Source organism: Athene noctua, chromosome 8 (genome assembly GCF_965140245.1).
Source record: "Athene noctua chromosome 8, bAthNoc1.hap1.1, whole genome shotgun sequence".
Classification (NCBI taxonomy): domain Eukaryota; kingdom Metazoa; phylum Chordata; class Aves; order Strigiformes; family Strigidae; genus Athene; species Athene noctua.
The window spans coordinates 4,014,223-4,026,934 of record NC_134044.1 but is presented as its reverse complement, the minus strand read 5'-3'; the positions used below and the strand labels follow the sequence as shown (position 1 = coordinate 4,026,934).

At 39.6% G+C, this 12,712-nt stretch overlaps 1 protein-coding gene across 1 annotated transcript in view; it reads left to right on the top strand.

Moving 5' to 3' along the window:
• WDR33 (WD repeat domain 33) overlaps window positions 1-12,712 on the top strand; it is a 72,069-nt gene that overhangs the window by 51,223 nt on the left and 8,134 nt on the right. The window contains exons 8-19 of the mRNA XM_074912803.1: window positions 404-530; window positions 1,106-1,260; window positions 1,396-1,474; window positions 2,002-2,112; window positions 2,922-3,016; window positions 3,236-3,244; window positions 3,906-3,992; window positions 4,237-4,376; window positions 4,740-4,892; window positions 5,235-6,284; window positions 10,970-11,072; window positions 11,352-11,814. Of these exons, the coding sequence (XP_074768904.1) occupies window positions 404-530; window positions 1,106-1,260; window positions 1,396-1,474; window positions 2,002-2,112; window positions 2,922-3,016; window positions 3,236-3,244; window positions 3,906-3,992; window positions 4,237-4,376; window positions 4,740-4,892; window positions 5,235-6,284; window positions 10,970-11,072; window positions 11,352-11,814 (2,572 nt within the window). The remainder of the gene's footprint in view (window positions 1-403; window positions 531-1,105; window positions 1,261-1,395; window positions 1,475-2,001; window positions 2,113-2,921; window positions 3,017-3,235; window positions 3,245-3,905; window positions 3,993-4,236; window positions 4,377-4,739; window positions 4,893-5,234; window positions 6,285-10,969; window positions 11,073-11,351; window positions 11,815-12,712) is intronic.

Genomic DNA, 12,712 nt, shown 5'->3' with positions numbered 1-12,712 from the left:
ATATGTATTTGCTTTTCATTTCTACAATATTTCACAAAAAGTGAAGTGTCACACTGTTATTTTCCCTTACCACTTCCATACAAATGTTTCATCAGTGTTACATATAAAATATTGTTTAAGAGCATAGGGTCAAAGCCTAAAGAAAAGTACCAGTTTGAACAGAAACTTCTTAGAGACCTTTTATGTTGGGGAAGTGAGCTTGGTTTGAGGATGTAATCTGAGATGTTCACAGTGATTAGTGGGAACCTAAGTAACTCAGAAGAATGTTTAGTTTGATTTCATGTTTTGTGACCTGTGCTCCGTGATGTTTTTCATTCAGTTTTACATTACAGTTATAAGGTGTGCACCCTTTAATTTTTCAGTGTCTGCAAAATCTTAAAATAAACAATTTTTATCTTAACAGGACATGGAGCAGATGTAAAATGTGTTGACTGGCATCCAACAAAGGGGTTAGTTGTATCAGGAAGTAAAGATAGCCAACAGCCCATCAAGTTCTGGGATCCAAAGACAGGCCAAAGCCTTGCCACACTGTAAGTTCTTGCCCACAGACACTGATTTGCTCAAATATAAGCTAACTTAATTTTTATTTTTTTTTCCCATTCCCTTCTTAGCTTTTTGCCTCACATCTTTTCAGCCATACACAATTGCTTCAAATATAAAGCTAGCGCCAGAAAATCTAGATGAAGTCAAATCTGTACTTGGAAAACTGTGACTTTAATATTCCTTATTTTAATTTATTTTATCCTTCTCCATAGACCTCCTAGTCACACAGTTCTCATTGAGAAAACAGATTTGAACACATATGAAACAGATATGGAAACACATATGAGATGTTTCATCTGGCTGATGACAAATTTCTTATGCTGCAGTAGAAGTGTGCACAGTAACTGAACACTGTCTCAATAAGCACTGCCAGTTGTTCTGAAGTACGAAAGAACAGGATTAAAGCATAGGGCCTTTGGACAGAAAGCCACAATATCTGGTTTAGTAGCCTGAATTACTTTGTTATTGACCTGAATATTTGGGACTGGTAAATTACTGCATTTTTATTTGTGTCTGAGAAATCAGTGTCTGGACAAACAGTCTTGTTTTTGTCTGCTTGCAGACATGCTCATAAAAACACAGTGATGGAAGTGAAATTGAATCTGAATGGCAACTGGCTGCTAACAGCTTCTCGTGACCATCTCTGTAAGCTCTTTGACATTCGTAATCTGAAAGAAGAACTTCAGGTCTTCAGGGGTCATAAGAAGGAGGCCACAGGTCAGAATTTGTTATATTATGTGGATTTTTATTAATAAGTTTGGATTAAAAATTAAATTTTTTTCAGATCCTGGTTTCCATTCATTAAAAATACTAGTGTTATACTTTCTGATTGTGGCTTGCTCTGTATTTCAGCTGTGGCCTGGCATCCTGTTCATGAAGGACTGTTTGCCAGTGGAGGATCTGATGGCTCTTTGTTGTTCTGGCATGTTGGGTATGTGGCATTTTCATCAGCATGTTGGAAAGGTGTTGGTCAGATGTGCGAGCTATTATACTAAACATAAAATATAGTTTTCAGCCTTGAATCTGTATTTGACTTTTATGTTTATGGTATAGTTTTTCTCTATACCTGAGAAAGTTTATGAATATGCTTCATTTATGAAGAAGTTTTTCTGTGCAGATGTATATTAAAAAATGCAGTTACTTGCACAGAAAACAGTCTCTTGTTGAGAGGGTAATGAATGGTTGACACTCCTAGTTTCTTAGAGCTTGTTCTGAGATGTAATTATTTTGTTTCTAAATGTACAGTTAAAAATCCATGCGTTACCAAATTCCCTGTTAAGAACAACTGGGAATGATCACCCAAGAGAAAAATTAGGAGTCTTAAGTTTGGCAAAATATGGGATAGAGGAAGAGGAACAACTGAATAGCAGAAGTTTTGTATTGTATCTGTAGCAGATACTTACCTGTGTGATGACTGATTTTTTTTTTTTTTTTTTTCTTTTTTTTTTAATGCATCAGGGTTGAGAAGGAGGTTGGTGGAATGGAAATGGCTCATGAGGGAATGATCTGGAGTTTGGCGTGGCATCCTCTTGGACACATTCTCTGTTCGGGCTCAAATGATCACACCAGGTACTTTCAAGTATTTAAAGAAAAGATCTAAGAGAATTTATGTACATTTAGGAACTAGAAAGGTGCATGGCATCAGGGAACAAAGAATAGATTGGGATGGATCTGATACACAATCAGTGGGCAAAACAGAGACACAAACTTACCTAAATGGGAAGGCACTAACATTTTACATTAGAAGGCAGTGTCTAAGCTCTTATCCTTCATCTAAGGAAGCCTTAAAAATAGTAGGATTTTGGGTTTGTGAGAGCTTTGAAATCTCATGAAGAAATGAAAAAAAAAATTGTTGTAGTTTCTTGCTGAAGAAAAATACTTATCTCCCCAGCATTTTTTTCCCACAGATCATCTGCTTGTCATGTCTGTCTTTTCACATTGCAAACGTATTTGAAGGCATATAGTTTGTGTTCTTAGCTTGAACATGCTGTAAAAATAGAGCATTTTATAAATGGAGTAAATTTTTGTGTGTGGGTGTGTATTGACAAGTTTAGTTGTACATGAATGTATTTGAATTGAGCGAGAAGTTTTTGGAACGGACTAGAGAGATATCTGTCTATTCAGTATCTGATGTTGGTGCCTTGTACTCATACCCCTTACGCTTTGAAGTATCTTCTGAATTTTAACTATATAATTCAATATGATAATTGTTGGGGTTTTAATTTTTGGTTTGATCGTCACATCTGATGTTCAGATCTAGCACTGAGCTTGATTTAGTAAGAGTTGAATCCTTATATAATCAAGACAGCATGCTAAAAGTTAAAAGGTAGTTAATACTCTTGACCCTTTATTGAGATCGTATAACTTTGTTTTGACAGTAAGTTTTGGACTAGAAATCGGCCTGGAGATAAAATGCGAGATCGTTACAACCTGAATCTGCTGCCTGGGATGTCAGAGGATGGTGTGGAATATGGTAAGACAATTTCCATCAGTATGGATGAAAGGCTGTTGGGGTCAGGAACCAAGCCTAGGTCGTTAGCTGCCACTAGAGTGCAGCTTCTGGGTAACATGATGAAACAGGATTATAGCATTGGTGACTACCTAGACAAAGATATTTTTTACAAGGATGATTTTATTCTCTATGTTATCAGAGATCACCATTCCAACAATGGGTTTTCTTTTGTTTCCACAGCTCCAGGAGGTAAGACCTGCTCTGTCAGTCACAGGAAGGTTTGACTCTCCCTCCCACTGGCAATATCTCCCATTTACTTTTCTTCCTGATAACTTCATGTGACTTCAAGACTTCCCACAGTCCTGAACTACAGCAGGAAAAATCTTTCAAATTACTGAACTTGACTAAAATCTTAAAACTTTACCCCCCCTTCTAAGGGTGTATTTTGGTAATTTTAGGCTGCCCAGGGTTGCCCAGCTCTATGGCATGCCTCAGCAACCCTTTCAACTCTGAGGTGGTATCTCTTTCTTCAGATTTTTGGTTGTTTGCTCTTTTGTGTTTGGGAATATAAATTAAAATGCAGCACTTTAATCAAATTTCAGTTTTAAAATATATAGATTTGTTATAACAAAACCAGGAATGGGTATGGGGTTTTATTTCCTTTTCTGAGCTTCTACTCTAAATGTAACTTCCCTGAAAGGACATAGTTTCTGACATTTTGGGGTGTATTTATGAATTTGAATTTGAATTTCTTTTAATATCCTGTAATTCATGTATGGAATTAAAAAGTGACCCACCGGTTGTGAGATATGTAATGGTACCAATGTTAAACATGTGAGAACCCAAAGGCATAAAATGATAATGTGAAAAAAAAATGTTCCAAGTATAATTATATATTGTTTTTCTTTAGATGATTTGGAACCCAACAGCCTAGCAGTTATTCCTGGGATGGGAATACCTGAACAACTGAAAATAGCCATGGAGCAAGAGCAGATGGGTAAGTAGTAGCTATGGGGAAGCATTTTTCTGAGCCATCCAGATGCTGTGTGACTACTTTCATTCCTTTCATATATTTTGGTAGCACAGACACTTTTTTCTAAAGTTTTGTATTGTGTGCATTTCCCACACAAAGAAGGAAGAGTTGAAAACTTCTTTGTCTCTCTCGTTAAATAAACTGTAAAGAGAGTAACAGGATTGCTCTGTAAACCTGCACTGCTCTGACTGTCTCTGTGTTGCTAAAGGGAAAGATGAGTCCAATGACATTGAAATGACAATCCCAGGCCTGGATTGGGGAATGGAGGAAGTAATGCAAAAGGACCAAAAGAAGGTGCCACAGAAAAAAGTACCCTATGCAAAACCAATACCAGCACAGTTTCAGCAGGTATGTATGTGATACACTGTGATCAGGAGATCAACTTGTTATTTTCCCAACCTCAGAAAGGGTGTGGCCATTGAAATGTTTTGGATTTGGAGTATCAGCTCTTTTATATCAACACCCAGTGCAAAATAATTTACCACAGTGGTTAGTTTAATTAACATTTAAGCATGAAATATTTGGTTAAATCCTTTATATCTTGTATCTGGAAAATAGGATGTTATAAGATATGGAAATTTTATTCAGCATTGGTTTTAGCTTCTAAATATCCATACTACACAGTATTCTAGCATATCCTGTCCCAGGGCAGCAATATATTGCATCCATATCATTCTACAGAATTAATCTTGTGTTTACTGTTCTTTATAGGCATGGATGCAGAATAAAGTTCCTTTGCCTCCCCCGCCTGAGCCACTGAATGATAGAAAGGAAGATATTAAGCTGGAGGAGAAAAAGAAGACACAGGCAGAGATTGAACAGGAAATGGCAGCACTTCAGTACACAAACCCACAACTCTTGGAGGTGCGTATGTAAAGACAGTTATTAGTAAACTTCTTCCAGTGCTCTATGTGATATATTTGGACCTCAACACTAAAACAGGTAGCTTGCTTTTGTAGTACTGTTTTCACCTTTTCACAGGATATCGAACTTAATCCACGATGCTGTGAAACCTTCAGTGAGGCCCCTACATTTCAGTTAACTAATACTGATCTATGGATCTCTTTAGTTGTATTTCTCTTAAGAGAAAAGCACTAAATATTTTTAAACTCCTGAGAAATTAGGTGATTGCTTTTGATTTTTAGTTATAACATATACTTCTGCGCTTAGTTGATTTTCTGGGTCTCTTTTATTTTTTTTGGACAGCAATTGAAAATTGAGAGACTGGCACAAAAGCAAGCTGAGCAAGTGCAGCCACCACCTCCAGGAGGTTCTCTTCACGGACCCCAGCCTTTTCCAGGGCAAGGCCCAATGTCACAGATGCCTCAAGGATTTCAGCAGCCCCTTCCACCTCAGCAGATGCCAATGAATATGCCTCAGATGGGACCTCCTGGTCCACAAGGACAGTTCAGGCCTCCGGGACCCCAAGGACAAATGGGACCTCAAGGTCCTCCATTACACCAAGGAGCTGCGGGTCCACAAGGGTTCATGGGACCACAAGGACCTCCAGGCCCCCAAGGGCCTCCACAAGGAATGCCACGGCCTCAGGATTTACATGGACATCAAGGAATGCAGAGACATCCTGGCCCTCACGGGCCAATGGGGCCTCCAGGTCCACAGGGTAATGCTGGCCCACAAGGCCACTTAGGACCGCAGGGTCTCCCTGGCTCGCAGACTCATTTAGGACCGCAGGGTCCGCCTGGCCCACAAGGTCACTTGGGGCCTCAAGGTCCTCCTGGTGGCCAAGGAATGCAAGGGCCGCCTGGTCCCCGAGGAATGCAAGGACCTCTTCCTCATGGCATGCAAGGAGCTCCAGGATCCCAAGGGATGCAGGGCCCTATATCACAAGGGCCTTTGATGGGACTTAATCCAAGAGGGATGCAGGGTCCACCAGGACCCAGAGATAACCAGGGACCTGCTCCACAAGGGATGATGATGGGTCATCCGCAAGAAATGAGAGGTCCTCATATGCAAAGTGGTTTACTAGGACATGGTCCCCAGGAGATGAGGGGCCTCCAGGGACCCCCGCCTCAAGGTACAATGTTAGGACCGCCACAAGAATTGCGTGGGCCACCAGGTCCACAGGGCCAGCAGGGACCTCCACAAGGCTCTTTAGTAGGGCCTCAAGGAAACATGCAAGGACCTCAGGGACAACCGAACCCTTCAAGGGGGCCGCACCCTTCCCAGGGCCCTCTGCCCTTCCAGCAGCAGAAAACACCTCTGTTGGGTGATGGGCCTCGTCCTCCATTTAATCAGGTACGTGTTGGTCTGTATAATAAGAAGAGTGCTAAGAATGTAGGAGTGATAATGTCATGCAGTAGAAATGCAGAGCAAGAGCTGAGAGGCTGGAGGTTTGGTACACTTGCAAGACTGAGGCCTCATGAAAAAAATGGTGATGAAAAGGGTGATATAGTTTGGAAGCAGCAGAGGTAACTACAAAAGGGATTTTTGGAAATACTGGTACAGAAATCACTCTGCTGCAAAAACATAGCCTTAAGAGAAACTCCAGGTTTTTTAAAAATACTTAAATGGGAATTTCCTGTGGAGTATGTAAGCACTAATAAAAGTTGAATTTAAGCAAACTGAACATAAGAAAACTCGTATGTATTAATTAAAGCAAGTTACTGCCAACTCTGTTGTCCCAGAGTTAATCTGAACTATGGGATGAATTAACTATAGATGCTGACACCCCCTATCAGCTTAGGTCTGGATGAACTCATCATTCAAATTAAGCACATAGGAACCCAGCTATCCTGCTTCCTACCTTGGTATAGGAATTGTTTAGCCACCTTTGTACCTTCTGGAGCACGAGTTAATAGGTTGGTGGTGTACACTGTTAACTCATTACTGCACTGTTTGCCCAGGTATCAGATGGGTTTGTGTACGACTAGCCCAGGTCTGGTAGGATGAGCACTGAGCTGGAACTGCTGAGCGTGGCCTGGGTGTGTGCTGACCACTGCGCTGCCAGTTGGATGTCCCTGTGTCGTGCTGCCTTGGCATTCAGCTCCAGGAAGTTTCACCCACTCAGCAATATACTTGTGCTTAGCTGACGTGGAGTACTGGAGGGTGTCACTTATAGATGCACCAATTAATTCTACAGGAATCAAGTCAGGTTTTGATTAAGTCTGGTTCAGTACCAAGTGCAACCTGCTCTGCCCTCTTCAGCATCTTTTGTAACAGGCTTATTCCATCTTCTGATCGACCACAGAGAACACAGGGCTTTCTGTATTTATTAGCTCTTACAAGTTCCTATTTATATGGCACTGATTCTCTACTTAAAATTTCTCTTGTCTTCAGCTTTAAGTTGAATTTTGAAGGGTGTGTTTGGAAAAAAAAGTACTTAATTTTAAAAAATGTGTGGGTTTTTTTAAACAATTAACTCTTTTACACTTGCACTCAGTAGTTTCTAGCTAAAGCTTTAGACAGGTATGGATATAGTCCTTAGCATGCAGTCCAGTACCAATCAGTGAGTGATGACGTATTGCAGTGAGCTTTAGCGCAGTGATTCCATTTCAGATTGAGGCAGAGTAGCCTAAAAATTGTGTGTGTGTGTTTGAATATTTTCCTTACAAATCAGCAGTAATTCCTTCCGGAAGTCTGTTAGTATGACACTATTGCTGAGATCTCAAAAACGTCCAAAGTTAAGCGAAGGAGAGTTGCTTCCACAACTATAACTTAAACTAGTGTAGTGTTTTTCATTGCTGTCTCAGGGAGACTAACTTTTCTGCTTTGAGAATAATAGTGTGTGTATAAAAGTTTATGTATGCTTACATATAGGTGTAGGGCCCATCCTTGTCTGACCCTGGTGTTAACACTGGTCAGAATTCAGTAAGTTGCGTTATTTTCAGTGAACACTGCTATCCTGAAGTCTTTACAGGTATTAAAAAAAGACAAAGCAAGGTATTTTTGACCATTTTTCCTTCCTTGTGCTGCTTTAGTATGGTAACTTTTAAAAATGAACAGATTTTAACATTTGTAATGTCAGTTTTTGCTCCAGTTTGCTTCCTTGTAATATGAATATGATAGAGCCTTTTTAAATAGGAGCTCCTGTCTCTGATTTTCTTAAACAATAGTCTTTAGCTTGGTTTTTGTTCTGAATTTGACATTTTATCTTCTATGTACAAATCACTTGCTTTCCTTTTCAGTAGTGGGAGTGTATGAATATATATCTGCTTTGTCAAGGGCTTGTGACAGTAATACTGAGCATTTATACATACTTGTAAAGGTTCATCTCCATATAAGATACCACTATTGCCTGCATCTGCTATTGGAAAGCAGAGGTTTACTGCAGTGTGTGGGTGAGATGTACATCCCTCTCTCCCTGTATGTGAGATCTGCTACCTTCTGCAAATGTGAAACGGAATAGAGAACTGTTTATGAGAAGGAAATTGTCTGAGATATGATTGACAAAATCTTATTCTAGACATAGGCATGTTGATATTAAAATGCAGATGGATAAATAGAATATTCCCAAGTTAGCAGTAGTACTTTGGAGCTCTTTTGCTATTGCTAATTTAGATTCGATCTTCTCACATTCCTTTTGGATAGATTTGCTGAATTTCATCTCACTGGTTGAGTGAGGTACGCATACTTCAAGCCAAGTCTCTTGTCCACATAGAGACAAACTTTAGGAGCTTGTGCAGTATTTTAGAAACGAACACAATTTTTTCTTATGAGTGAATACAAAGAATTCTTTCCGCCTTCTGTGCATAGTTTTAATTGATACAGATGGCTGTCCTAAAATGGCTGTGCCGCTTGCACCTGTAGGGCAGATACACCAGTAATGGGGAGCAGTTGTGTTCTGCTGCACCAGCTTATCTGACTGGTGCAGAACCTCAACCCGCATTGGGGAACCTTGAGCCGGCAGTGGAGGCAGTGTGAGGTGCTCCAGACCTCCCCGCCTTGAGGTGTGGGGTACGCAAGGCCATTTACAGCTTTGTTACGGTATTGCCTACTGAGCTGTCCATACTTGTTTCTCAGTTTTGAGCCCAGAATGTATTTTGAAATGAAAGGCATGGCTCTGTCTTCCTGTCTTGTCAAAGCAAAATTTGTTTGGAATAGCAGTTTTTGCTAAACGTTAAGGAAACTCATTTAGTGAGTGCTAAAAATTGCTGCTTTGGTTAAACACAAGTGGCATAAATTTAAGAAGTTCAATAGTTTATTGCAAGTAAGCATATGCTAAATATGAGAAATCATGGAATTCCAGCAGGGTTTTGGTCAAGAGTGGCAGAAGTACTGTGATAGCTGGGTCTTACCTAGTCGGGGAATCTATCTGTTCTGGACTAAAGTCAACATTCAATCAGTAGGAAAGTATTTTGGGAGTCTGTTTTTAATGTCCATCGGACCAGGCCTTTCATTTTGCATTTTCTTTTTTTCCAAAGTCCTTACAAAATTACTCTGTGAAAATGTGATGTTTATAGTATATATTTGTTTGCTTTTTTGTGTTTATCACCTATATTGCAGTTGAATATAAATGTTTAATTTAAAACCAGTATTTCAAGCTATGATGGGAAAAATACACAAATGAACTTACTGCTTCTTTGCAACCAGAAGAAAAAAAGGCAGTGTTTCTCAAAAGTAAGTGTAGAACATGAAAATTATTTAACTTTGATTCATGGAGAGATGAAGCAGTGTAATTATGAGTACAATGACAGGCGATGGAGTATAGGTTTTTAAGTATTTACAAACTACCTGCAATCTGGAGGGTATCTGACAAGCCAATATGAAGGCCAAGTCTAGATCTTACATGTTAGACATGTTAGGAAAAAAATATTGCATGTTTAGAGTTTTCTGGTATGGTTGGGGGGGGGGGGGGGGGTTTGATGATGATATGAACATAAAAAGATTTTGTATAGTAATCTTTTGAGTTTCAACTCTGTGGTGTTCACAGTGATGCTTTTTTATTGTTGAATCTGATTGCTACAGTGTAAATTATGTACGAGCCCCCTTTTAGCTCCAGCCAAAACCAAACCCCAAATAATGACTTTTTCTCCTGCCTTGGCTCTTTACAGACAGAATCAGACGGTTCAACCACATTGTTTCCCAACTAATGTTATTGTAGTGGGTCCAGTGTAAACATGGTACCTGTAGAAATCTTTCATGGGTCTGTGGCAGTAGCTGAATTTAAAGAACATTATTTTATCCTTTAAATTCATTTAAAAAAAAGACAGAAAATAACAAACAACTTATATATACTTTATTTTTTCTTTGGGATCATATAACTTATACAAACCTCTGCTCTCTCTAATGCTTCTGCTTGAGAAAAGCAGGTGATTGTAGGTTCTGCCTTTAGCCCTGTCATTGCATAAGAACCCATTAACAACTTGCTTCTCGGTGCTTTGCCAAGTATTAGAACTTTCTTTTGACTCTAGAATTAGAATTAAGAGAAAGAAACTTTGCTAGCATGTTAAAAATGAAACTCACATATTTCCATGTTAACAGTTTATGAAGGTTTTATAGGAGAGGTTCTTTTATGGCCCTGTTTTTGTCCCCTCATCCCAACATTCTTCATATTTTTATTTTTTCACTGATTGAATTTTTTTTGTTAATTTCCAAAGGAAGTCTTTGATCTATGTAGCTTTTTAACTGCACATAAAGCAGTACCTGGTATTTTTCAAACAATATACATAGTTTCCTCATCTTCTCTAACAGGCAACAAGAGTATGAGCTTTATCATCTTTGGTTGTTACAGACAAAATACTAGTCCTTGAAATGCTAAGTTTCCTATGAAATTATGTGTTTCCCAGACAGTGACTGAAAAGCATTACTGATGTGAATGTCTGAAAAATTAGCTTGAAACCACTGGAAAATTAGCTGTTTCTATTGCAAGACCTGTGCAGATGCAGTCTTTACGTAAAGAAATCTGTTTTTCCCCTTACCAAATGCTTAAAAGCATAAAATACTCACGCATGGCAACTCACATGGCTTTTATATGCTTATAGGATGGACAGAACCCAGGTCCTCCACCACTGATACCAGGACTGGGGCAGCAGGGAGGACAAGGTCGTCTTGGCCCTCACAACCAAGGACCCGGTCTTAATAAAGGTAACTAAATATGTTGTCTGTTCTTCTGTGAGTAATTCTTCTAAAAGAGGCTGTTCCAGTGCAGTGCCTCTAAACAGAAAAGGCTACATCAGAACACAGGGCCTTGGCTGAGAGGAAAGCTTCTGCAGATTTGGGCTGGAATATAGAGGAAAAGTTTTCACCCCAAAATTATTTAATGTGAAATGTATGGTGTATGCTTTATAGAACTGCACAGACTAGAACATCCTAGAGCATTTTTAGAAAACGTTACAGAAATCTGCTATGATTTTTTCCCTCAAGGTGACTCCCGTGGTCCACCAAACCATCACATGGGCCCTCTCTCAGATAGAAGGCACGACCAGAACAGTGGTGGTCCTGATCATGGGCCTGAGAGAGGGTTGTTTCGAGGTGGCCAGGAGTGGGGTGATGGTAGAGACAGCAGGGGCATGCCAGATAGACGAGGACCTCACCCAGATTTCCATGATGACTTTGATCGACCAGATGACTTCCGTGACGACTTCCATCCAGATAAGAGATTTGGCCATCGATTACGGGAATTTGAGGGGAGAGGAGGCCCACCATTGCAAGATGAAAAATGGAGACGAGGTGGACCTGGGCCTCCATTTCCTCCTGATCACAGGGAATTTGAAGGAGGGGGTTCAAACCGTGGGCCTCCTGGTGCTTGGGAAGGACGGAGACCTTCAGATGATAGATATCCACGGGATCCTGAGGAAGCACGGTTCCGAGGAAGACGAGATGAGAGGTAAGAATAAATCTACTCATCTTTTTGGGGTTAAAGGGTTAACAGAGGGAACTCTTTCTTCCTGGTTTCCTTTTCATTAAGGAGTCTATCTGTTTCAGATTTATAAACTGGAAACCAATAAGGAAATGAAAACTCTAATATACCTGAGTATAGAGTCCATAAAAATCATTCAGTAATAGAAGAAAACTTGAAAAATGGTCATTGTACACAGCAGCTTCCGTGTCTTTAAACAGTAAGTAAAGGGAGGAAATTTGTAGAGAAGATCCAGTGACACAGGATGAAGATTTGAGACCGTTTTGATGAAAATTGAGAGGAAACTTGAAGGTTAAAGTGACAAACTTTTGAACACTAGAAGTGGATTTTGAGACTTTTGTCTCCAGTCACAAACTACAGCATGACTGTAGAGACTATAGAATGAGATGTAATATACTTGTAAGGAGCAGGAGCAGTGACCCTACTATCAAATATATGGGGCAGAGCTACAGCATCTGTTGGACTGTTGAGACTATTTTCTCATGGTTTTGCTGGTAGAAATTTTATTTCTCTTTCTGACTTATTTCTTAATGCCAAGTGAAGAAGTCAAAAATAATCTAATTTACAGCAATGTCCATGTCATTGCTCACAATTTCCAAATAAATCACAAAGGCATGAATTTGCTTCTAGTTACCAATGTAAATGTGGAGGAATTACACTAAGTCAGTAAGATTGACTGTCACTGAAATTGCTCCAGCTTTATGCTAGTTTTAACTGAGTTAAATTTGGCCTCCAATGTCTAAGCCTCTCACTGACCACCAACTCTATATGTATAAGAACGTGTACTTGTACAAATATATTGTGGTCTCCACATAATGTGAATTTTGTGTGTTTTAGTTGCCTTTTTAATCATTTTCTTACATTC